At 43.5% G+C, this 27,074-nt stretch overlaps 2 protein-coding genes across 2 annotated transcripts in view; both read left to right on the top strand.

Annotated features, from left to right (window-relative positions):
* Nucleotides 1–27,074, top strand: part of LOC117413968 (E3 ubiquitin-protein ligase RNF123) — a 201,156-nt gene that overhangs the window by 37,488 nt on the left and 136,594 nt on the right. Inside the window, exons 22-31 of the mRNA XM_058999315.1 lie at nt 5,249–5,349; nt 6,919–7,111; nt 7,968–8,113; nt 13,185–13,268; nt 13,502–13,609; nt 14,260–14,437; nt 15,735–15,809; nt 18,808–18,895; nt 19,130–19,217; nt 19,835–19,919. Of these exons, the coding sequence (XP_058855298.1) occupies nt 5,249–5,349; nt 6,919–7,111; nt 7,968–8,113; nt 13,185–13,268; nt 13,502–13,609; nt 14,260–14,437; nt 15,735–15,809; nt 18,808–18,895; nt 19,130–19,217; nt 19,835–19,919 (1,146 nt within the window). The remainder of the gene's footprint in view (nt 1–5,248; nt 5,350–6,918; nt 7,112–7,967; nt 8,114–13,184; nt 13,269–13,501; nt 13,610–14,259; nt 14,438–15,734; nt 15,810–18,807; nt 18,896–19,129; nt 19,218–19,834; nt 19,920–27,074) is intronic.
* Nucleotides 23,432–26,653, top strand: LOC131701473 (uncharacterized). The gene is made up of 2 exons (XM_058999314.1): nt 23,432–23,873; nt 24,182–26,653. Exon 2 carries the CDS (start codon nt 24,711–24,713, stop codon nt 26,637–26,639), a length of 1,929 nt encoding a protein of 642 aa, XP_058855297.1. The 5' UTR covers nt 23,432–23,873; nt 24,182–24,710; the 3' UTR covers nt 26,640–26,653.

The following is a 27,074-nucleotide window of genomic DNA, read 5'->3' as shown; positions in this document are numbered from 1 at the left end:
TTTACAAGAAGTGAGCAATGAAGGTATTTATTATTATTATTATTATTATTATTATTATTATTATTATTATTATTATTATTACAATGTTTCCAGTACTGAAAAAAGGTTACACAAGTCTACAGATCTGAAAGTACTAAATGTATGTGTAGTATATAGTATTTAAATATGTATCATGCACTTAAAACAATAATATATGTCATTACCCAAATAATCATTACCCAAAAAAGATCTGCGTACCCGATTCCGGATTTTCTACCCATGCTGACCCCTTATATTGTGAGTATGCGATAAGGCCTGAAGGGGTGTCTGTATATGTCCAATATACGGACACCTTGGGCGTTGTGTTCCAGCCCCCAAGAAGTCCATATATTGGACGTATACGGACACCCTGAAGGGCCTTATTGAATTTATTATCCAGGTCAAATAGTGGATTTTTAAAAAAAAAGAAGCATAAATCATGTTCTTAGACCAAAAAGTTTATAACTTTTAACTACACACCAAGTTAAGCTGAGTAAATTAATTTAATTGAAACATGCACAAGTAAGTAGATCTTTATTTTTGATATGTGTTGTACATTGCCATTGAAAAGATCCACCAGGAGGCAGCGTGGAGTTAATTTTTTTCCCCTCTCAGTGCAAGACAGTGTTGTTTGAGCATAACGATGGGACGAGAGGAATACAAATAAATTCAATGCCTTCTTGGATTTCAAGGTCTATGTTGGAAAGGGGTGGATAATGTGCAGACGTGTCTCTTTGTGTTTTTCTGTAGCGGTTATAAACCACTAAAAAGACATTATTTGAAGTCACGGGGTGAGTGTATATATTGCCAGATTCCCCAGTTTTTTGTTTTAATTAGTTGACAGCGCTTTATTCCGGCTTGGAGACTAATGTAGCTTGAAATGTTATATTCTTCTCCATAGGCATCTCTATAAAAATCCAGTAGTATTTTATAAAGATTTTCTTAGGCTCTGCAGTTTCCACAGTTGAAACAATGAGGTTTTTTGTTTCAGCCAGTCCTAAAAGACACCGTTGTTTTTTTTTTCTTCTTTTTTTTCTGTTTTGCTATCTTCCAGTTCATTTAGTACCAGTACAGAGAATTGTGAGGGCCTGGAACCAACTCCCCAGTAATGTTGTTGAAGCTGACACCCTGGGATGCTTCAAGAAGCTGCTTGATGAGATTCTGGGATCAATAAGCTACTAACAACCAAACAAGCAAGATGGGCCGAATGGCCTCCTCTCATTTTGTATACTTTCTTATGTTCTTATTTAATTGTTCTTCATCCAAATCGGCATGTCTGCTTACTACTTTTGGGATTTTTTTTGCTGGTAATTGGTCACTCAGTTTTATAGTTACTGTACCTCTGTAACTATAAACAAGATGGCTACCGTTACTTTAAATTCTATGAGGCAGCACAATGATTTAGAATATGTGACAAGGTTCCAGCTGTCCGTATCAAACCAATATATGGACAGCTGGAACCTTGCTCGACCAATCACATTGCTTGTTTCATGCTCCATTGCCAACCCTAGATATTATATATAATACCATTCAAAACAGCTATTGTCAGCCCAAACCTGAGCTGGTTTCCAATCTATTGAATGATTAATTCTCAGCGATTTGCTTGCAAAACCTGAAACATTCCCCACATCTTGTTTCCAGAAGGATGTGCTTTATTCCTCGTATCAGAGAAGGACGTACATAGCATAGCAAAATAAAGAGAAGTGATTACTGTTTAATCACGTAAGACGCGAGTCTTGTTAAAGAAATTGAGTTTCTGTAACGGAGACTGCCATGCCAGACATGTAGTGTTGGTTTGGAGCTGTAAGGGTTGTAAAATACTGTATTTATAAACATGTTCAAGTAACTGTTGCAGGTAACACAGTTTTTTTTTTTGCCAAATTCTCCTAAAGTCTATACAAATAATACATTATGTTTTGTATGCAGTATTACAATGGAGTAGCACTGTACAATACCTTAGATTGGGAATAATGTTTGGTCCTGTACATACTGTACATAGCTGAAGAGAAAGGCAACCCGACATTATTGTGCAGAACAAGGCTTCCAGATACATATATTACCTGTTATTATCCTCTGCCAGGAATGCATATCCCTCCCTCTGGGTGTGTTTAGAGCTTTGGATACATATAGAGAACTGCTTCTCCAATTGTGATGTAACTCGCAAAGGACCTTCTTCAGCACAAGTTCTTGAGTGGCTCATAATCTGAGGGCTTTCATGTTACTGGTGACTTTAACTCTATACTGTACCTACTATGCACCTACTGTGCAGTGCAGGAAGTCATTAACTAGCACCTGTGATTTATCCAACTTAGCTTTGTCAATATTTTATTGTGTTAACAATATAAAGCCAAGAAGTCTGGTCTTCTAAATTTAGTGTATTTGTCACAGACCCAAGCACCGTTTTAAGACCAAATGCCACCCCAACCCAGCCTCTTTCAGCCTAAGGAGGACTCGTACCCAAAGCGGACAGCCGTGAGTTTGGGTGGGATTTAAGGTCCATGGTTGGGGAGCTAATAAAACTCTCTAATGGTTATTGGTGATATCATCCCCTCTCCAGCCTGTCTGTATTTCTGGGATTCAATCTCCATGATTAAAAAAAGTAAAGGAAGCTTGTTGGTGGGTGTTTGTGTGGAGGAGCTGCGTTTCAAGCACTAACTCAGCAAGGGCATTATTCCCTTTATGGAAAGAGCCTTGCGTTGCCATCGGCCTGGTTAATTAGATGCACTTCCACAATACCTTCATTAACATCTTATGCATGCATGTATTCATCAATTATTTTAGAATATCTTTCCAGGAAAATAACTTTAGAAATACCTTTTTTGAATGCTATTTTGTTGATTTCTTATATAAATTACAGTATTAATCTTTCAGTTTAATACAGGGCTAGGGAACATATAAAGCAAAAAGTTGAATTAAACTCTTTGTGGATGTTTTCTGAATGTTATTGAAGCTGTACTCCAGCAATTGCATCTTTACATTGTTCCTATTTACCTTTAGAGAACACTAAGAAACTTCAATTTATAGATCCAATGGTAATTAACACAGTACCTGCGCCAATGTGGGCCAATTCACAGGGCAATTCAAAAAGGAATGTAGCCACACCCTACCAGATTAAGTACTAATGTGGAACAAGACACTCAAAATATTTAGTCAATATTAATAATATGGGTAAAATGAACTTACCAATCACAATATAGCCTCAATGGAAATCTTCAGTAAGTCACAGGTTTAGAGTGACCTCCTCCTGTTCTGGACTCTTGCTCAGTTCTGCTTGATCATATTCTGGCCTGTATCGGAAGTGTGGTGCTGTGGTTACTACAGTGAACGTGTGTGCTGCTAAGCCAATCAAAGTGTGATGTGTGGTGAAGATGTACACATCAATCCACACCCAATAACCAAAGTAGTAAAATATGATCAAATATATTATAATTCAGGTTGAACAGAGAAATGGGATAATGATTATAATTGAGTCCCCTTTGGTAACAGGATGCTGATTAAATGGGTTCCCAGTAGGTTGTAAAAGAGAGAATGAAATTGTGTTCTGGTTGGGAGTGAACATGAAGATCCCCTGTTTCTTTATTACCAGCAGAGCGAAGGTTTCTCCACCCTGCATGTGAAGCAGTAACTCTTGTAGCTCATGATGAGTAGATATTTCATTCCATGTCTGTGACTCATGAGAGTACACTCTGGTCTCTTTCGAGGTATAAATATTCTGCACGTGAAGTTGTGCAGATTTATGGACTGGACCTCTGATGTTTATGAGGACGATTTATGACTGTGGCGATTGCTTCGGTAAATACAATATCTAGCCACTTTTATCACCAGACCTCCTCATAATGGAGCCATATTACTGTTTCCTTCATTTCAGGTACAACTCCACAGAATCCAAAGTAGAAATGGCTGCTCCTTGGTACCCTGTCCCTGCTACAGATGCATTATTCAGACGTGTCAGCTGCTCAATACTAGTTCGTACTTTATGGATTTTCTACAGTGTTAAGCAATGCACTGAGCGGAGATGTATACTACTTTAAGCCTTGCTTGATATCCCCCACGGGATGAATATACCCAGTAACAAGGATAAAGCAGTGTCTCCTGTACTGTATGGTGTTATACCTTTCTAAACAGCTGATGGTCTGAAGATTATTAAGAACATAACATGTTTACTGTGTGATGAAATCTGACTTTGGACAAGGCCTCAATACAGCTCAGTGCGTAATATGTTTGTATCATAAAGCACGGATATCCTTGAAGAAAATTCAAAAGAGATGGAAAGATTGACAACACTTTACAATGTTTGATATTTATACCTTTGTAAACAATTGTTGACTCCCCTTCAACCCGACTGGTTTCTGTCCAGTAATCAAGGTAGTCGTTCTCTCATCACACACGGCAAGCATACCACATATTTACTCTGTGGGAAAGGGGGTGGTGCTCTCTGAACTTATGGTCCGCCACGTGCTACATTCAGCAGGGCGCATCCATCTTGTCTTTTAAAATACCTCCCTCTGTCTCGGGGTCAGCCATGTGTAATGCGGCATTGTGCGTCTATTTTGTCTTTTAATGCACCTTCCCCCCCCGTCTCAGGGTCAGCTGTGTGTAATGAGAAATTCTAAACTTGCACAATACTACATTAAAACAACTATAAAACATAATGTAAAACTTATAATATAATTAATAACACAATTAATACCTCATGCAGAAAGCCATTACTACACGTCCACCATGACGGAACTCTATGAGTGGTTTGAGGAGCATGACAGAGACTTCAAGCATCTTCCATTCCACCACGATCCCCAGATCTCAATCCAAATAAGCATGTTCTGGATGAACTTGAACAGCTGATTCATCATCATGTTCCTCTGCCTACTGCTCTGCACCGATTGCTAAGCAATAATAACATCCCTGGAGACACCTTCCAACACCTTGTGGAGTCTGTCACGTCATGTGGATCTACTTTTCCATGATACTGATAGCTATGCTTGTGGTTCCAGCCATGTTGGGGGATTTGTATGTTACTGACAGACTTGTCTGCTGAAGCCTGGTTCACACTTCAATCTAGTTCTAGTCTCTTGTTGTGTGACTGCCTGACTAGCTTTGGGAGCATGATTGAGTTTTCTAAGTAATAACTTCAGTCTTCCAGTAGTCACAAGACTTAAGTATGAACATGTTTGCTCGTCCCCACAGTTTTAATGAAGCTCTGTGCTAGAGTTCACACTGTATGTTTTTCCAGATGACCTGGCGTCTAAAGCAAACATCATCATCGATCCGTCTGAGATCCAGGCCATGTCCATGGATGATCTTGATGAGGACGAGGAGAACGGGACAGTCCAGGTAAGGCAGTCTGGAGCTGGACTTGCTGTTTTTGCAGCTCCATACCAGGGTACAGTTCCATACGAACACTACATGTTTGACTTGGCAATCACCATTGCAGAAACTCAATTTCATTCGCAAGCCATTCATTTGAGCTGATTTTGCTATTTCTATTTTAAACCGAAAACTAGACTAACACTGTTGTATTGTGTGTTCGATACGATAACTCTTCTTGAGCATATTTTGTTAAATGATACGTTATTCTCAAGAATTAGATGCCTGTCATTTATTTCTGTTACAAAGCCTCAAACTCCTAGAAAAAAATGGCATTAAAAATCAAATTCACCTTTACCATAATGTGCTATAGGAAAATGTAAGATGTAACAAATGGTGGCAAGACATATTAGATTTAGGGGGTGTGTTCAGTTAGCTCCATGTACTTCAGACTTCTGGTAATTGCACTGCACTGTATATACTACATAAGGATTATCAGGGATATCAAGGCTAGTCAGCAGGGGTTATGAATGGGGTAAGACAGACTACGAAATGACCCACCCTCAAGAACTGAGCTGCAGTTTTCAACGCAGGGGGCATGCAAAATGTTTAGTTACAGTAAGATCAGTGGCCGCAGAAGCATATTGACTCCTATCCCATATCCATGAAACACAGAGTGACACAAAACAGTTACTGTGCAGTGCATGTTGTTGGTTTCAGAGTTCTTCACTGGGCTTTTGGAATCTTTTCCAGTAGCCTTTGATGTCTTGTTACCGCTTGGGTTCCTTCCCTGCCAAAACCGCAGAATTGTCTAACGACACTTATATGTGTTAACAGATCCAAGCATTGTGTTCCACATTATAAAAACAAAGCAACCTGAAGCAACCCAATTAAACACAAAAAAGAACTGCAAAGTGACTGTGCTTTCTCCTTTTTAAAAAGTGTTTACACAGTTCAGTTCTGCATGTAGCTGTATTTCAATATTATTATTGACTATTAAGCTCTCATTCATACTACATTTTGAAAAACGTCATTCATTCAATGACAAACATTTTGACTAAAAGTCTCTCAATGATGGCTGTTGTATTTCAGTACTGTAATGGTCGTGGCTCATGCTCTGAGTTGAGTTTGCAGGTGATGTTGTTAGCAGCCCTGTTGCTTGAAGTCTTTCTCAATGATGGCTGTTGTATTTCAGTACTGTAATGGTCGTGGCTCATGCTCTGAGTTGAGTTTGCAGGTGATGTTGTGAGCAGCTCTGTTGCTAGAAGTCTTTCTCGATGATGGCTATTGTATTTCAGTACTGTAATGGTCGTGGCTCATGCTCTGAGTTGAGTTTGCAGGTGATGTTGTTAGCAGCCCTGTTGCTTGAAGTCTTTCTCAATGATGGCTGTTGTATTTCAGTACTGTAATGGTCGTGGCTCATGCTCTGAGTTGAGTTTGCAGGTGATGTTGTGAGCAGCTCTGTTGCTAGAAGTCTTTCTCGATGATGGCTATTGTATTTCAGTACTGTAATGGTCGTGGCTCATGCTCTGAGTTGAGTTTGCAGTTGATATTGTGAGCAGCTCTGTTGCAGTGTTTGTGCCTCTGTCTCCACAGAGGCCCGCCGGTGCCACTGCGATGGGCGGGGCCCTGGCTAGACCCAGCTGGCTGAGCTCTCCCACGCTGGGCCGGGCTAACCGCTTCCTCAGCACCGCCGCGGTCAGCCTCATGAGCCCACGCCGACCCCTGGGCACTCCCGAGAGGATGAAGGTGCGCACGCTCTCCGTGGAGCAGAGAACGGAGGAGGACAGTGAGTACCGGGGCCCACTTCCATCACAGAGCTTTGAGTTACTGCAAACCTGTTCTGATCAGTAAAACCAAGTCTGATCAAGCTGTCTGCACTCACTAAACTGTTCTGAACAAGGTCCTTAGCAAGTTTCAACTGAGCTGTACCAGTGCTTGACACAGAACTTATGTACACCCGTCGCTATGGTATTGCCTGCGGGAGATCATACTTTCATAATTCTAACCTGTCCTACATTTCCATTTGCTAATGATTAAAAAGATAAAATTAAAAAATGTAAAAGCTTCCATATTCATATCCTTGTTGACAGAGATATAGTGGGCATGTTTATCAGTGTATTGTGTATCTTTGAATCATGCTATATTCTATTGTAATAGATCAGTGTATCGTGATCATTTGCTCTTAATACACATCATGAAAAGCAACCAGTCATGACCATAACATGTACCGTGATACATATCAAAACCTGCCCATTACACCCCGAGTCAGAAGGTTTGGTTTCATATATAGCCCATGCACAGAATAATCTTGCACCCAAGGGTAAAAATCAATGTAAATGCAAGGCATGGGGGCCGAGATGTTTAGAAACAGGCTTTACTGTACAGCAGCATGGTAAGTAGTGACATTCATAGAAAGTATTTTTATTTCTAGTAGATTTTCACTTTTTGCTTTTTTCTAAAAATATCCTGCATACATGCCCATTCATTCATCTGGTGTATAAGCACACCCCCATTAAATAAGCGCATGTGTCTGTTTGCACAATCATACGACAGTGCAATATTCATAACCAAGATCTGTGCGGCTGGTTGAAGTTGTCTTGAAGCAATCTGACCCCCTGCCCTGTTTGTCTGCTTGTCCACAGTTGAAGGTAGCCATGGTAACGATGGCTTGTTGCAGGGGCGACCCCCTGAGGAGTCAGATCAGCCAATCGCAGAGAAGTCCCTGCTGGAGATCGTGGATGGCATTGTGATGATGTACAACCTGAGTGTGCACCAGCAGCTGGGCAAGGTACTGACCCTGCAGGGACCCCTGCGCTAGCAGCATCTATACAAGGTACTGGCACTGCAGGGACCCCTGCGCTAGCAGCATCTATACAAGGTACTGGCCCTACAGGGACCCCTGCGCTAGCAGCATCTATACAAGGTACTGGCCCTGCAGGGACCCCTGCACTAGCAGCATCTATACAAGGTACTGACCCTGCAGGGACCCCTGCACTAGCAGCATCTATACAAGGTACTGGCCCTGCAGGGACCCCTGCACTAGCAGCATCTATACAAGGTACTGGCCCTGCAGGGACCCCTGCACTAGCAGCATCTATACAAGGTACTGACCCTGCAGGGACCCCTGCACTAGCAGCATCTATACAAGGTACTGGCCCTGCAGGGACCCCTGCACTAGCAGCATCTATACAAGGTACTAGCCCTGCAGGGACCCCTGCACTAGCAGCATCTATACAAGGTACTGGCCCTGCAGGGACCCCTGCACTAGCAGCATCTATACAAGGTACTAGCCCTGCAGGGACCCCTGCACTAGCAGCATCTATACAAGGTACTGACCCTGCAGGGACCCCTGCACTAGCAGCATCTATACAAGGTACTGACCCTGCAGGGACCCCTGCACTAGCAGCATCTATACAAGGTACTGGCCCTGCAGGGACCCCTGCACTAGCAGCATCTATACAAGGTTGCTGACTGCCAGGAGGCGCAGTGCACTGTACAGATCAGTATTCTTGGTACATAATAGGTGACACATGCACAATAAAGGTAAATATAGACACGTAGATGGTGCAGATAACCATACACTATATCAGTTTAAGTCCAATTTCCCATCTAGGAGAATAAATGGAAAGATGTATTCTATAAGCAAAGGAACAGCTCCTTGTTTCTCCTGTCTTCACTAAAGACACAAAGCAAGATAAAGAGTGCGCTCAGAGTACATCCATCAGTACTGGTTTGGCATTTTCTAGTGGCAATTAATCTGGGTACACACTGATGCAGCTACAGAGTTCAGTTATTCTACAAGAACATTCATTCAGTCGCAGTTTGTGTCTGGAGAGGGAAGCTGATTAGCTTCACTGTACCGCAAAGACTCTGACAGTCTGGATGCTTAAAGTGCTGCCCAAGGTTTTCTCCTGCATTTTCTTTCCTTTTCTTAGTACTGGTAACATGATCTCTGGCCTCCCTTTTCTTGTTTTTTTGTTATTCATCTGTTTGCATTGTACAATAGTTTCTGGCTAAGAGAACAACCCTTGGGAAGCAAGCAAAGTGTTCTTATATCCGAAGTGTTCTCTAAGACGGAGTTAGCTACCAGACACAGTATGAATCGATAAATAAATAAATAAATACATATGTATTACTTGTCATCAGTATATAAAATGAACTGATTAAGTAAAAGAAAAGCAATAGGCAAGTGTATGTTAATAAACTATAATAATAAAGTAACAGACAAACTAACGTTAATAAACTAACTGTCAAAATATGAGTTAAGCAGCTTAGTTACTTTTAACAAGGTTCAAACACTGAGGTTTTTCATACGTGCGATAAAAGCGCCAATTAAGATGAACTATTTTATCAATTTGATGTGTTGTAATTACAATGAATTACTCTACTTCCACAAGGCAAAGCTGCAGAAAACATCTTCCGTTGTCGTTAAATTTTCGCATCGTTGCCCGCCTTTATCTTCAAAACCCAAGTGGGGGTTTCACACACAGCCTGTGTGTTTTCTTCTTTCCTTGAATGCTTCAGACACATTCTCGTTATGCTGTTACGTATCCGAGCCGGGAATGGTTCTTTTTGGCGCACAGATAAACTGACTCGCAGTCGTCTCTATTTCCTATCAGTAGGGGTCTGAACGCGGAGCTTTCTTTGACGTTTGTTTATTGCAGGGTACAGAATCTTCTTGCAGTCAAGAGGTATGAAGTTTAATGCTATCTTCTCTTATGAAGCCATGTTAGACTCAGAAACCAATTCGGGAATCAAATCGGAAACCAATTCCAAGTTCTTGCTGCCAGTTGCCAGTTCTTATATTCACATAAAGACATATACATTACCCCCACAACTGTCTTCCATTGTGGTGGATGATGGGTTGCCTCACCCTGCAATACATTCTCTAATTATGACTCCCTTCTGGTGTCTCCAGCTTTCGTTTCCTCCATAAATTCTGATTGAATGCTCCGATGTATTTACGATCCTGTAGATACCCATTGTGTCGGGTTCAGTTAAGTCCACTGGTAAGAGAGCTCACTACCCCCTCCTTTGTGCTGGGTGCTCAGAAGTTGCTCAGGTCAATAGTTCACATGCTGCCCTGCATACTGTGTGCTCAAGAATGAATCCAAAAGATTAGTTCAGATATGTACTTGTATCAAAAATAGTTATTAATTCCAGGCAATTGTGCCTACAACCACCTGTGATACTTTTTCATTGTGGGTCCTGCATTATGCTTTTTCTTCACGCTTTTTTATGTCACGCTTCAGTGGAGGGGGTCGTACGTACGTCTGGATGTCACGCTTCAGTGGAGGGGGTCGTACGTACGTCTGGATGTCACGCTTCAGTGGAGGGGGTCGTACGTACGTCTGTATGTCTCGCTTCAGTGGAGGGGGTCGTACGTACGTCTGGATGTCACGCTTCAGTGGAGTGGGTCGTACGTACGTCTGGATGTCACGCTTCAGTGGAGGGGGTCGTACGTACGTCTGGATGTCACGCTTCAGTGGAGGGGGTCGTACGTACGTCTGGATGTCACGCTTCAGTGGAGGGGGTCGTACGTACGTCTGGATGTCACGCTTCAGTGGAGGGGGTCGTACGTACGTCTGGATGTCACGCTTCAGTGGAGGGGGTCGTACGTACGTCTGGATGTCACGCTTCAGTGGAGTGGGTCGTACGTACGTCTGGATGTCACGCTTCAGTGGAGGGGGTCGTACGTACGTCTGTATGTCACGCTTCAGTGGAGGGGGTCGTACGTACGTCTGTATGTCACGCTTCAGTGGAGGGGGTCGTATGTACGTCTGTATGTCACGCTTCAGTGGAGGGGGTCGTACGTACGTCTGTATGTCACGCTTCAGTGGAGGGGGTCGTACGTACGTCTGTATGTCACGCTTCAGTGGAGGGGGTCGTATGTACGTCTGTATGTCACGCTTCAGTGGAGGGGGTCGTATGTACGTCTGTATGTCACGCTTCAGTGGAGGGGGTCGTATGTCTGTATGTCACGCTTCAGTGGACGGGGTCGTACGTCTGTATGTCACGCTTCAGTGGAGGGGGTCGTACGTCTGTATGTCACGCTTCAGTGGACGGGGTCGTACGTCTGTATGTCACGCTTCAGTGGAGGGGGTCGTACGTCTGTACGTCACGCTTCAGTGGAGGGGGTCGTACATACATCTGTATGTCACGCTTCAGTGGAGGGGGTCGTACGTACGTCTGTATGTCACGCTTCAGTGGAGGGGGTCGTACATACGTCTGTATGTCTCGCTTCAGTGGAGGGGGTCGTACATACGTCTGTATGTCTCGCTTCAGTGGAGGGGGTCGTACATACATCTGTATGTCACGCTTCAGTGGAGGGGGTCGTACGTACGTCTGTATGTCGTGCTTCAATGGAGGGGGTCGTACGTCTGTACGTCATGCTTCAGTGGAGGGGGTCGTACGTACGTCTGTATGTCACACTTAAGAGGAGGGGGTTGTATGTACGTCTGTATGTCGTGCTTCAATGGAGGGGGTCGTATGTCTGTACGTCATGCTTCAGTGGAGGGGTCGTACGTACGTCTGTATGTCACACTTCAGAGGAGGGGGTCGTATGTACGTCTGTGTGTCACACTTCAGTGGAGGGGGTCGTATGTACGTCTGTATGTCGCACTTCAGAGGAGGGGGTCGTATGTACGTCTGTATGTCACACTTCAGAGGAGGGGGTCGTATGTATGTCTGTATGTCACACTTCAGTGGAGGGGGTCGTACGTACGTCTGTATGTCGTGCTTCAATGGAGGGGGTCGTACGTCTGTACGTCATGCTTCAGTGGAGGGGGTCGTACGTACGTCTGTATGTCACACTTAAGAGGAGGGGGTTGTATGTACGTCTGTATGTCGTGCTTCAATGGAGGGGGTCGTATGTCTGTACGTCATGCTTCAGTGGAGGGGTCGTACGTACGTCTGTATGTCACACTTCAGAGGAGGGGGTCGTATGTACGTCTGTGTGTCACACTTCAGTGGAGGGGGTCGTATGTACGTCTGTATGTCGCACTTCAGAGGAGGGGGTCGTATGTACGTCTGTATGTCACACTTCAGAGGAGGGGGTCGTATGTATGTCTGTATGTCACACTTCAGAGGAGGGGGCCGTATGTACGTCTATGTCTTGCTTCAGTGGAGGGGGTCGTACGTATGTCTGTACATCACGCTTCAGTGGAGGGGCTCGTACGTACGTCTGTATGTCACGCTTCAGTGGAGGGGGTCGTACGTACATCTGTATGTCAAATTGTGAAACATTTCATTGCTAATTCTTGTATAATTCTGAAATACTGTTGATATATGTGCTGCTCATCAGCATGCCCATCCGATCGCTCTGATTCTTGTATAATTCTGTAATACTGTTGATATATGTGCTGCTCATCGGCATGCTCATCTGATCGCTCTGATTCTTATTGTATAATTCTGTAATACTGTTGATATATATGCTGCTCATCAGCATGCTCATCCGATCGCTCTGATTCTTCTTGTATAATTCTGTAATACTGTTGATATAAATGCTGCTCATCAGCATGCTCATCCGATCGCTCTGATTCTTAATGTACAGCCATGGCGGGGATGTATGTTACTCACATGGTTGTTTTCAGTAGTGTGCATGTTTACTTGTTTACTGTAATATTTGTTATTGTTGAAACACTACTTGATATTAAGGCTGTAGTAAGTGTATTCACTTTTTAATGAGTGCTGCTGTGTATGTCAATAGAACCCTCCTGTTCCTGAGCACACAACAAATACAACAGATACACAAACTAACAGAACCATGAGAAATCTGCCGCTCTCTCCAGTGCTTCTGTGCTGCTGGTTTCCCAGTAGCAGTGTCAGTGGCTCAGTGCTTTCAATCCTGTTTTTTTCAGATGGTGGTTGTGTCGGATGATGTCCACGAATATGCAGTCGCCCTGAAGGACACGGATGAGAAGATTGCTCGCTGCCCCAAGCAGGTAAGATGTCTCCCAGAGGCTCCTAAAAAGCTTGGAGTCCTGTGGAGCTGCCTGTAACTAACCCTCTATTAGCCAGCAATTGACATTACTAATGTAGCTACATAGAGTGGTGTCTGTTCTAACTGGGGGCTACTGAGAAAATGAGGAAACTTAATAAACTGTCGTCTTGCCACTGTAATCATTATAGTCTTCAGTGCCTCTGTGATTGAAAAGCTGTCTTCCTGTCTCCTCAGAGGGAGGATATCCTGGAGGAGCTGGTGAAGAGTCAGAAGGTCTTTACAGAGAAGCTCAATCACCTGAGCCGACGGCTTGCCTGGATCAACGCTACCATCTACTCCAAGGTAGGAGGGGCCGGTACCACAGTGTAATCCCAGGGAGGAGGAGTCAGAACCACAGTGCAATCCCAGGGAGGAGGAGTCAGAACCACAGTGCAATCCCAGGGAGGAGGAGTCAGAACCACAGTGCAATCCCAGGGAGGAGGAGTCAGAACCACAATGTAATCCCAGGGAGGAGGAGTCAGATCCACAGTGTAATCCCAGGGAGGAGGAGTCAAAACCCCAGTGTAATCCCAGGGAGGAGGAGTCAGAACCACAGTGTAATCCCAGGGAGGAGGAGTCAGAACCACAGTGTAATCCCAGGGAGGAGGAGTCAGAACCCCAGTGTAATCCCAGGGAGGAGGAGTCAAAACTCCAGTGTAATCCCAGAGAGGAGGAGTCAAAATCCCAGTGTAATCCCAGGGAGGAGTCAGAAAAGGTTTTCCATAGTAAAAGTATAGCAAAGTGTGTAAAAGCACAGTGAAAGTAAGGATACGCATAGGCCTATACGCATATAAAGCCCAGAAATGTATGATAAATACTATTAAAAACCATAGTGAACCATGGCAAATCCTTGGTTAACCATAGGACAAGCACAGGAAAACTGCAAAAATACAGTGTCCCTTTCCTGTACTGTGGTACCTTGTCTGACCTGTTTGTGCTTTGTTCTTCGGCAGGATAAGATGCTGGATATCTACTGGCTGCTGCGTGTGTGTATCCGCTCCATCGAGCACATGGACAGGACGGGCTCCCTGTTTGCATTCACCCCAGAGTTCTACCTCAACGTGGCGATGAACAGCTACAGCGCCCTCAAGAACTACTTCAGCCCTTCCAACAGCATGGATGAACTGCCAGGTATGGGACTGCCCACTGCCAGGGCTCGCCAGCACAGCCCAGCACAAGAAGACACGGCTCTTTAAACTGGCCATGGGTGACAGAGGAATTGCATACAGCTTTGCACTTCTAGTCACTGTGCAGGCCTCGATTTGTGCAGTTTTGAAAGAGCACGTGTTGTAGAAAGCATGGATTTTCATTTTAGAATCTGGTGCTACACTGGGTTAGGATCATTTCTGTTTGCAAGCCTTTCTTTCAAGCAGTCTTGCACTTCCTGGAGAGTGAAATTGGCCACACTTCTTCACCAACCTGCTGCTTCGCCTTGTTGACTGACACTCTTTGCAGCAAGTAACCTGGTTTAACCTTAAGACACTGTTGACCGAAAATGACCTAGGAAGTGAAAAAGTAACCCGAGGCAAACAAACAGAACTTCCTTTAACCCTTTGCGGTTCATTTATTAAATGCGCGTCAGGCACGCCAGGTCTAATTTATTTTCACACGCGCAGTTAATTTTAGACGCGCTGTTTAAAGTATTTTTTTTTCACAGTCAAACGGGTTTAAATGGCCCTGCATATCAACAAAGCACTCACTAGGCATCTCCAGCCCCGCCCCACCCTTTCGTTCGCTATAGCTTTCACCTATGTAAGAAATAAGTAATATTAATAGTAATAGTCATACATACCGACCGATCATCTCCGGATCACTTGTTTTATCACCAAACTCCTCAATAATGCGATCCAAGTCATTATTTTTTACTATAACATCTCAAAAAAGCTCTGCAAATGTCCGTGTTCTCTGTGTGCTGATACAGTACCATTCAGCTTGTTTCCTTATGACCGCCCCTATGTAATGCCAGGGGCATGGATGACTATTCATGAGATGCGCCTTTTTTTTTTTTTTTTTTTTTTCTTTTCGACTTGTCTCGTCTCCTGTCGCTCTCACTCGGTAATTGAATGGTTTTCTCGACTTTTTCTGGAGAAAAAACGACTAAAACCCGTTTTTTGCGTTTCTATAATGATGTCGGACAGGGTCCGACAATGGACCTGATAGGAATAATTGCAATGTCGGACCAGGTCCGACAATGGACCGCAAATGGTTAACCTGTGCAGTGCCGGTACATACATGACATTGCATGTTTACTGTAACAGGTCTTGTATTCAGAACTGCACATTTGAGACTTCCAGAAATATTTAGTTAGCTACAGCCACTTGAGGTGATGCTATTTTTAGAGTGCTGGTGTGCCCTGCCTCTCAGTGGTTTTACCTCAGATTGAGTCTGTCTGCTGTGTGCAGATTGAAACTCAGTGTCTCTGTTTCAGGCTATGAGGAAACACTGACCCAGCTGGCTGCTCTTCTAGCTAAACACTTTGCAGACCCCCGGATCGTGGGCACAGGTGAGCTGGGAAACTGCTATTCACGAGAGGAGGGATCAAAATGAAGGATGCAGAAATAGGGTCATTTTTAGTACTTCTCTTGTATGTTGAACATAAAGGTTTTAACAGGGCTGAACAGTCATACGATTCAAGGTCAGCAATGTCGTTAATAAGATTGTAAACATTCACATTTCAAAGTTGTATTGGTTTGTTTTTTTCTGTTCAGAATTATGAAACATTTTTAAGCAGCTTGCTAACGACAAGGCTCTTAAGATGGGAATTGTGCAACAAGTGATGGGCAGAAATGAAATATTTACTATGGGAGTTGTTTCAGGTTTAATGGAACAACCAGAGGGTATATTTGCAGAAATGAACTTGTCTATTGCCACATTCTTATTTTTCATGTAGTTGATTCCTGTTTAGGATACAGTGCAATTTAGCATTTTTTAAGCAGGAAAAATTAGCAAAATTGCAAGAGTTGACCGCTGTCTGCCCTGACCACAGTCTTGGTGTGGCATGGACTCCACAAGGTGCTGTGAGGTGTCTCGAGAGATGTCAGTCCATTCAGCCAGTAATACTTCACGCATTTGGTGCAGAGAAGTAGGTAGGGGATTGTGATGCCAATTGCATCCATTCAAGTTCATCCTAAATATGGTCTATTTGATTGAGATCCAGGCATTGCAGTGGCCATGGAAGATACCTGGTCTCTGCCATTCTCCTCAGTCCATTCACAGTTCTGACATGGTAGAGGGGTGCATTATCATCTTGAAAGTAGTCATCGCCATCAGGGTACAAGAGCAGCATGTTGGGTGAACTTGATTCACAACAATGCTTAAGAAACTGCTGCATTCGTTTGGCCTTTAATAACACGTCCCATGCCAGGACACTACCACCAGAAGCATGGACAGTCAGTTGGAACCATACAAGAGCGGTTGAGTGATTTGTGCTGCCTCTCCTTATTTGAGCGCTACCATCCATGACAAAAAGAGTGACTCGTGATCACTTGGTATGGACATTCCTTAGCACAAATTCTTGTGTGCATGAGAATGTACACCAGGTCATGGTGATCTGTGTATGTATGAGCTCTGTGATTAGACTAATGAAGGCAGTATCTAATTCAGTGTTGACAGAACATAGCATAGGCTTTCATGACTTGCTGTGAGTGATGTTGGCTGGCCTTGTACTCAAGGATTCAAACACACCCCTGCAAAGGCCTGTGTTGAAATTTGATTGAAAGTTTAAATTGATTGGGTCGTCTTCATTAATTCTCTCCCCAAGTCCCTTGGGGAGAGAATTAATGAAGCACCTCAGCATTTGAAATTTTTCAATCTAACCTTCAGGTTTGCCCTAAAGACACTGTATGTTGACACCAGGTCCTTTGTTAGCAGTTTGGAATCCCCAGCACCCAACTGTTGTCTGCAGTGCTGAGCAAGACAACCACCCCAGACAGACCCCCCCCCCCCCCACCCCAGACACTTAAAACGTGATAAAAGCAACTTTCACAAAGCACTGTGAAATATTTGATGCACATGCTGCTTTTAAATGCATTTGTGAATGAGAAATAGCACAGAAAACATGATTGGAATGCAGAGCTGTGAATTTAAATTGGATTTCTCACTTGATAGCCATAGCTTTTCATATACACAATCAAAATGTAAAATAGGTTTTCTGATTTTAATAAATGAATGTTCCAAGTACCAGTCTATTAAGACGTGATTCATTAGTAAAGACATATTTGGAAACATTACAAATAGGAGCTTAAAAATCCCTGTTCTCTCTTACGTTTATTATCTTCATCAGGATACTGTGTATCACACAGAGTGGATCAACATAAGAATCAGCATATTCTTCCAATATCTTCCAAATATAATTTTAAGCAAGAGTGTTTTATTCTGTGTATTTCTGAGAAACAGTATATAGACAAAGATATCTGCCACCCTTTATCTTTGGGAGTAAGAGAGCAGTTCAGTCTCCATGCCTCAAGCTTGCCCTGGACTGCAGGGATTCTGCTTTCTTGTAGGTGAGGGAGCAGTTCAGTCTACATGCCTCAAGCTTGCCCTGGACTGCAGGGATTCTGCTTTCTTGTAGGTGAGGGAACAGTTCAGTCTCCATGCCTCAAGCTTGCCCTGGACTGCAGGGACTCTGCTTTCTTGTAGGCGAGGGAGTAGTTCAGTTTACATGCCTCAAGCTTGCCCTGGACTGCAGGGACTCTGCTTTCTTGTGGGTGAGGGAGCAGTTCAGTCTCCATGCCTCAAGCTTGCCCTGGACTGCAGGGACTCTGCTTTCTTGTGGGTGAGGGAGTTCAGTCTCCATGCCTCAAGCTTGCCCTGGACTGCAGGGACTCTGCTTTCTTGTGGGTGAGGGAGCAGTTCAGTCTCCATGCCTCAAACTTGCCCTGGACTGGAGGGCCACCCTTTCTCTTCGAGCCAGCCAGCTTTTGCACTAGTGTTTGAAAGTTATCCTGATACAAGCCAGGGTGTCAGGTTCCAGGGACAGGTAGATTTGTCAAGCTCCGCACTTCCACTTTACTGTTCACCTGGTCGTGGATTAAAAATGACCGTGGGCTCTTGTTCTTTTAATTTCGGTGAGCTAGTGCCATCGGAAGTACTAGAATTTCAATAGGATCTGTCAGCACAGCAGCTTCCATGCTAAATTTCTCAGGGCACATAACTAGAGCCTGTTGTAGCCCAGGTTTAACAGACACCTTTCTCAGCCTCTGTCCATGAAGCCTTCTGCAACAGCAGGTTATGAGTATCTGCTGGGCTCCACTGCAGATCAGGGAAGCAAAAATAAAAGGTGGTGTTTTTGTTACATGTTTTATAGGAAACATCTATGAAGGTTCAACGTGAAATAGACAACCTGTTTAGTTCAGTCCAGCGTTTAGGTTGATACCTGGTGATACTGTACAGTGCTTTGCGATACTTTTGTATAAAAAGCGCTATATAAATGCAATAAATAAATACCTGCCAGGAGGCAGCACTTTGTCCTGTGGATAATCCTGAATGTCTTTTTGTTTCAGATATCAAGGACTCGTTGATGCAGGCACTGGCCAGCTATGTGTGTTACCACCAGTCACTGCAAGCAGTGGAGCGCATTCCTGAGGAGCAGTGAGTAATTTGGGGGTCATTGAACTGGTGAAAGGAGGGCCCATGTTAACCATGTGACTGCTATAGTGACATACTCCTACTGGACATTCAATATTTAAAACATTTCATCAAAATGAACAGTTATTGCATGCAATGCAGAAGTTCCCCTCCTGATCTGAAGGATGGATTTGTAAGGGTGCAATAGGGACAGATAGTTTGATCCGATCACTTCATTTTAAATTTTTCTCCCAACAGGAGGGTGGCCATGATGAAGAACCTGCTGGCTCCCTACGAGCAGAGACCCTGGGCACAGACTAACTGGATCCTCGTGCGCCTCTGGAGGGTAACGCGTTCCATATTCGAGCAAGAAACTCTGTCATAAACACACTATACAAGAGCAGTCTGAGAGAGTCCCAGAAATAGCACTGAAATAATAAACACACTATACAAGAGCAGTCTGAGAGAGTCCCAGAAATAGCACTGAAATAATAAACACACTATACAAGAGCAGTCTGAGAGAGTCCCAGAAATAACACTGAAATAATAAACACACTATACAAGAGCAGTCTGAGAGAGTCCCAGAAATAGCACTGAAATAATAAACACACTATACAAGAGCAGTCTGAGAGAGTCCCAGAAATAGCACTGAAATAATAAACACACTATACAAGAGCAGTCTGAGAGAGTCCCAGAAATAGCACTGAAATAATGCACCAATTGCTGCTCAACACACAGATTAAGCATCTCCGAATGGTTGTCATTGGGAAAGGTTCTTTTAGCATTCCTAAGACATGTAATTTGAAGCTACTTACCCTTTTAAGTGTTTAACATATTGTAAATATTGATACAGTGTAAATCTAGAGGTTTTTGGATGGGTTATCAGAAACAGTAGCTTTTTTCTAACTTTTTACGGAAACCTGACTCCCAGATTGATGGTCACATTGGCTTTCTTTCCCCCAGGGCTGTGGCTTCGGTTACAGATACACACGGCTCCCTCACTTGCTCAAAATCAAACCTGAGGATGCCAACCTGCCCAGTCTACAGAGTGAGTACCATTGTGGGGGACAGCCCCGCTTTCTGTCTGTCTGCCCTTCCTCTCTGAGAGGAGATTCTGAATTAGATCCCTTCTGTCACACTCATGCTGCATCACTGTACATAGCAGAATTCTTCTGAAAGGCGTACTCTGGATATTACTGCAATTCTGTAAGGCTCAGTTTGACACTGTTTTCAGTCTCTGTGCTTGATAGAAGCTTAGAATTGAATGGCAGGGGCTGCACAGGTTAGGATTGAAGTGCTCACACATCAGAAGATGTCTCCACTTTTGAAAGAGAGAAGAACCTGCTGTTTAATTATAAAAAGTGCTGCCGCATACCTGTCTCTCCAGTTCAGGGTCATCGAGAGCGGGTGTGAGCGGTTTACTCTCTGACTCTATTAAAGTAACGTTACGAATAAGAAAAGAGTAAGCAGCTTCACATTTCATTGTCTTCGTTTTCTTTCCTGTCCCCTTACTGTATGATGTTTGCAATCATTCTGAGTGGATCTCATTGCAATTACGCAGGTATTGTATCAATGCTATGTTTTTGAATGAGTTCAAAAACTCCAGGTCTAGTTGCCAATGGCATTCAGTGACTTTTAGATTTTATTTATTTATTTATTTATTTATTTATTTATTTATCTATCTATCAGACACCTTTATCCAAGGTGAATTACAGGTGTTGTAGGGCAGTAAAGGGTTACAATGCAAGCTTAATATATATGAAGAGATTGTAGTTTACAGTAAGTGCAATAATACTGCTAAAATACAATGTGAACTAGGAAGTTAAAAAATTATAGCAAGTTATTTCTACAGTTAGACAGTAGTGCAGTAGTGCAAGGATAGTACATTAGCTGAGGATCCAGTAACGTGCTGAGGTCAGGCAAGTCCAGTGCATAATAGGCGCTGTAGAGCAAGAGATCTACAAGTGTAGTCTAAAGAGGTGGGTCTTGAGGAGGCGGCAGAGATGGAGCAGTCCTGAAGTTCTCCAGTAGCTGGTTCCACCACAGAGGGGCCAGGGAAGAGAAGGTGCGGGCACAGGAGGATGGAGAGTGGAGAGAAGGCATGACCAGTCAGCCAGCAGAGGAGGAGCGGAGAGGGCGAGAGGGGATGTAGGTAGACACAAGGGATTGGAGGTAGGAGGGGCAGTGTGGTGGAGAGAGGGGCATTCAAGAACAAGGGTCTTGAATGCGAGCCAGTGGAGGGTGCGAAGCAGAGGGGTAGCACGAGAGTTTCATTTGCTTTTGCTGGCAGTACACAGTACACTGCTGTGGTGCTGTCGCTTACTAATAAAAAGACAGGTTTGGATGTTTCAAGCCTACATTGCACAAAACACCTTAACAAAGGCTTATCAATATATTTTTTAAATCTGTAGTTGAGTAATTGCAGTAAGAACAACTCCAAGGATAGAAACATAAAAAGATAAGAGGACAGAAAAAATAAGAATGTGTAATTATTTGTTTATTTAGCAGACGCATTTATCCAAGGCGACTTACAGAGTGTGTGAACTATGCATCAGCTGCAGAGTCACTTACAATTACATCTCACCCGAAAGACGGAGCACAAGGAGGTGAAGTGACTTGCTCAGGGTCACACAATGAGTCAGTGGTTGAGGTGGGATTTGAACCGGGGACCTTCTGGTTACAAGCCCGTTTCTTTAACCACTCGACCACACAGCATCGCCTAATTAAACACTTCTAACTCCAACTAGAAGTGCTTTTTGGTACTTATTTTGTGCTTCTGGAAATTAAATTTCAGGAAGTACTAGGCTTCATGTAGCACAGCCGTATTGTCTTCAGAGTATGGGATGTGCAATTAAGAATAAGTATACATTATTTCACTTTGAAGCCAACAGTGATTAGAAACTGAAATTGGATGCATCCGTTTCATAGAATAGCATGTGAACAAAATAGCGCTCTTTCAAAAGACAGAGCGAGAAATCCGCTTTGCTGTTACTTCATTTCATTCACCTCACATACACTGTACCAGGGTGAGTTTCATAACACTGACTGGTTAACCCTCCCTGCTGTCTAGTTGTGTGGCGCCTCCTGCTATGTGCAGTGCAGGCCTCCGGCAACATGAGAGGAAAACAGCACACTTCCTCCAGAATTTAAAGGTAAATTCATAATCTGATAATCTGCTAACTAGGAGTGCAATCGGCACCCTAATTTCTTATTCGATTATCATATAGACGTTTATCAACGATAATCAATGCATTGACGTTTTATTTTTCAAAATAAAGAACTAGCGTTAGTTTTTTTTAACAGAAGATCCAATAACTAAAAACACTGTTGTGCATAATAGTTAAACACAAAGGCACAATTTACATTCAAATCAGAACACTTCAGATTATAAAAAAAGAAAGGACTTCAGTTTTTAACTGAAAAGAATACGCATGCGTCCCTTTACATTGTAATAATAATAAAAAATACTATATTTTAACAGAAGTCAATTCTATCTGAACTGTGGTTGTTCAATACTGTTAACATTTCATGTCCAAAAGCAAAGCAAAACAATGAATCTCACAAACCCCGACTAATGTAACTATCGTACTAAATTCAGCTTCTTTTTCTATAATATTGCCATATAATCCAAACACAACATGCTTTGAAACAAATGAACGTAATCGGTAGATTAAATAGATTTAAAACAAAAGAAAAAACGTATTGTCTTAATTTCTAAATCAAGAAAACGTGAATACAATAGGCCTACTTCTGATTTGGCTTGTCCAACGCGAATGTAGAGGCCTAAAGTTTGTATCCTAGCAACGCGCGAATCTACCGTACTAGCACTAAAAGAATTTGACCAGCGTATTCAAAACAACATAAATATTATAATGAAAGGACAAACAATTGAATATAAGTCACAGTTTTATTCAGGAACGTCACATAAAGCATATATACATACATAAAGCGCAACCTCAAAAAACGGTAGAAAATGAAAAAAAAAAAAATTGAAAATAAAATATTTGAACAGAATGGCCTTAATTTACAATCATTTACAAAGTCTAAGTGCTGGCACAAGTCACACAGATCCTGTGCTTTTCAAAGTATACAGTGCACTTACTGCAGACTGTCTGCGCATTTGGCACAGCTATCAACAGAAACCCAGGTTTCTGGCACCAAATGCTCCACGGGCATATATTAATACAATGAAAGCTTCTAATTCCTCCAAGGGCATTGACCAGGGATCATCTTGGTGTCACTGCTGCAAACCCAGTCTTCAGAGCCAGATTCATTATTGTCCCTCTGCTGCATCAGAATGTGCATTGGGGTAACAATGATAGTGAAGTTCAGTTAAATCTCTCTGTCTGTATATTTCTTTGGTACTATTTAAACAAGTTTTTTGGTTTCATGGCTCATGAAGAGCTCCCTTTTTGCTCTGCTGTATTGGATCATATTTCCACCAGTAGTGGGCTGTCAATAAATACAGTATGATATATATATATATATATATATATATATATATATATATATATATATATATATATATATATATATATATATATTGTGAAATTAAGAGTGTCAAAGGGGTTAGAGACCTAGAACGACTAGGAACTACAATTCCCAACAACGGGGCAAACATACCGTGCATGACGGGTAACAGCGGTAGCTTTAAAAAGCTGCGGGAATCAGCTAGAGGGGAGAGCGAGAACAGGTGCATACACGAGCCGTGGGACGGGAGAGTACCTAACCCAGACGAAAGTGGGCAGCGGCATTGGGAGCGAAATTGGGAAATTAACCAGTGGTAACTCAGAGGAATACAATTGTAGCACTCGTTTCTAAAACGGTACAGCGTAGTGGGACATTCCATTGAAGCAACCTTGCGGACTACCATTGTCACCAGTCGGAGACAACCATTGTTTCTACAGCGGGACTGTGCACGGTGGTTTTACCTTGGAAACAACACGGCGGACTACAGGCTTCCCTGCATCGGAGCAACGCAGAGAACACTGACCGCTGTAGAGTGAGTACGCTGTGTTGTACTGTTGATATGCTGGGAGCTGTGGAAGTACGGGACGTGTGTGTATGTAAACAGAGTGCTTAAAGACTGTATCAAAAGCCCACGAACTGGGCAAGTGATTAACCCAGGAGAACTGTGTTCGGCTGGAAGAGTGTGTACAAATTACGCAGGGACACAGAAAGGGTGATTTAAATGAAAACAACTTTATTGTATGTCCGGGGAACAGTGGAACCTGCAACAAAAGAGAGGCGAGAGTTAGAGAACGCTCAGTGCTCACTGTTTTTCACCTGTATTAATTGTATTCTACACAGCAGTGTTATTACTTACCTTTACGAAAGGTTGGCCGGGTGTTGGGGCCGCACTATACTGCAAACAGGCTTCCGGGGCCGTCGGGATTACAAACCTGTGAGTAGGACGGGGACTACCACAACTCCACAGCGCCATCTGGTGGATGTCCGCGACAACCTGGAAAAGAGAAAGAAGCCACAATACCAAGCCACCAACAAAGAAACTTGGATACAGCAAGCCATTTCTTACCTGAGGGTTTCGTTCCACAAAAAGTCCTGGACTGTGTTTATTTGAGTTGTGTTATTATTTGTCTTGATAATTGGAACTTCTGTGTGTTCATTTGTAGAATATAAGAGGAAAAGGAAAATCATTAAAACCGAAATCTCCTTGGACCTGGGTCTCTGTCACGTTCTTCTGCACCAAAACAGGCACTACGTACACATCTCATACTTACGTGGACTTCACCAGTTCACATTTGGTGTCAGAAGTGGGATGTGTTAAGCCTGTAGTATCCATTACAGCACCCACCTGTCTGTTACCTGATTGCAGAAAATGGCTGATTTAGAAGCCCTGGTCCGTGTGATCATGAATGCCACGGCCGCACAACAGAACCTCGCAGCCATCCAACAGGAAACCAACCGGTTGCAGAACGAGCAGATACAGGTAGCAAAGAAGGAAAGGGTAGCCATTTTCCAACGGATGGAAGAACTGGTGAGCATTCCGGCTCCCTCGGCGGCCACCGCTTCTATACGGTCAACGCACGTATTGAATAAAATGACCAACGGCGATGACATTGAAGCATATCTCCTGGCCTTCGAAAGGACGGCAATTAGAGAAGGCTGGCCACGGGTGCAGTGGGCCGGTATATTATCAACCTTTTTAATTGGAGATGCCCAGAAAGCATACTTTGATTTGGCCACCGAGAAGGCCAACAATTACGATGTACTCAAGGCTGAAATCCTGGCCCGGGCCAGGATTACTACTGCTCTCCGAGCACAAAAGTACCACAGCTGGAGTTACAGCGGGTCCTTACCTCCCAGGTCCCAGCTGTTCGATTTGGTCCATCTGGCCAATAGATGGTTAAAACCCGAAGTGAACAACAGTCACACGGTCGTGGAATGGTTGGTAATGGATCGTTATCTCAGAGCACTACCCCCAACGATGAGGAAATGGGTTGGCCAGGGGAACCCTAGCACATTGGACGACTTCATTGCCTTAGTAGAGCGCCAACTAGCGGCTGAAGAGCTAGTGCACCCTGGGGCTTCGGGTCATAAAGTGACGACCGGACCAGACAGTTGGAGACCACGTGTCCTAGACCCGAGGAGTAAGCCGCAGTCCACAGGAAATGAAGAGCGAGTACCTGTGGTGAAGGGACAGGGGGTCAACAGCAGCCGGGAGGGGATCGATTATTCTTTTCACCGCTGTTATAAGTGTAATCAAGTGGGTCATATAGCCAGGTTTTGCACACAAGGCGAGCCTATGCAGTGTAATATGGAGGATTATTTGTGTGGTAGTATAATGGTTCCAGGGAAAATAGAAAGAGGGGCGCCCTACCTCGCCCCAGTAGAAGTAAATGGACGTGAGGTCATGGCTTTCATTGATACAGGCAGTGCAATTACCTTGGTAGTGTCCAATTTGGTACCTACTTTCCGATTGAATTATGATCTCAGTACTAAACCTTACCCCACTGCTCTGGTTGATATAACTTATCAAGACCACGTGTGTAGCATGAGAGTGGGCGTGGTCAAAAGTTTGCCGTACTCAGTAATCCTGGGCAGAGATTATCCCAGGTTTAAAACCCTGGTGGACATTAACGGGAAATTGAGTCCTCCCGAGTTAAACACTGAGGTGGGCAATACCACCCCTGAGAGTCTATTAACCTTATTTCCCTTTACCGACAGCAGCCTGTTTGAAGGAACGAGACCCAGTAAGATTTATAAGTCGCGACGACAAAGACGGCTAGAAAAGGGGTATGGGCCGCAAGGTGCACCAGTCCTAGTGGGGGAACAAAGGAGAGAAACAGGCACCCAGTGTACCGTCAGTGATATTATGGATACCACGGAGGAGGAAATAATGGATATAGGGGAGAGGGATGAAACAGAAAACTGGTATGAACCTTTTCAACCCTCAGCCCAGAATTTCGGAAGGGAACAAGCCCAAGACAGTACCTTAGTAAATATCCGGGACAGGGTTATATCGGTGAATGGGGTGCCAGTAGAGGGTGCTGTTGTGAATCCTAGGGAACACTTCATTATTAAGAATGATTTACTGTATCGCATTACTATGGTTAATGGCTCACAGGTGGAGCAGCTCTTGGTGCCCCAAGCATATCGTCTGACAGTCTTAAGGTTAGCCCACAATCATTTGTTTGGAGCACACTTAGGTAGTGAGAAAACGTTACAAAGGATTTGCCAACGGTTTTATTGGGTCGGTATTAACAAGATGGTGGAAAACTTTTGTAAATCCTGCCCTAAGAGTTAGAAAGCCAGTCCCAAATCACATTTTAGAGCTCCCCTCCAATCCATGCCTATCATTGAAGTCCCGTTGGAGCGGGTGGCCATGGATTTGATAGGACCCCTAAATAAGTCTGCTCGAGGGCATGAGTATGTTCTTGTGATTGTAGATTACGCTACCAGGTACCCAGAAGCGATTCCCTTACGAAATATGGCCTCTAAAACCATTGCAAAAGAGTTACTTCAAGTGTTTTCGAGAGTGGGGATACCCAAGGAGGTCCTTACAGACCAAGGGGCCCCATTTACGAGTAGATTGATGAAAGAATTGTGCATTCTGCTGAAAATTAAACCAATTCGAACGTCAGTTTACCATCCTCAGACGGACGGACTGGTTGAGTGATTTAATAAAACCCTAAAATCTATGCTCCGAAAAGTAATCGCCAAAGATGGGAAGGACTGGGAC

Source organism: Acipenser ruthenus, chromosome 25 (assembly GCF_902713425.1).
Source record: "Acipenser ruthenus chromosome 25, fAciRut3.2 maternal haplotype, whole genome shotgun sequence".
Classification (NCBI taxonomy): Eukaryota; Metazoa; Chordata; class Actinopteri; order Acipenseriformes; family Acipenseridae; genus Acipenser; species Acipenser ruthenus.
The sequence above is the reverse complement of the archived record's forward strand: the minus strand, read 5'-3'. Positions and strand labels throughout refer to the sequence as shown.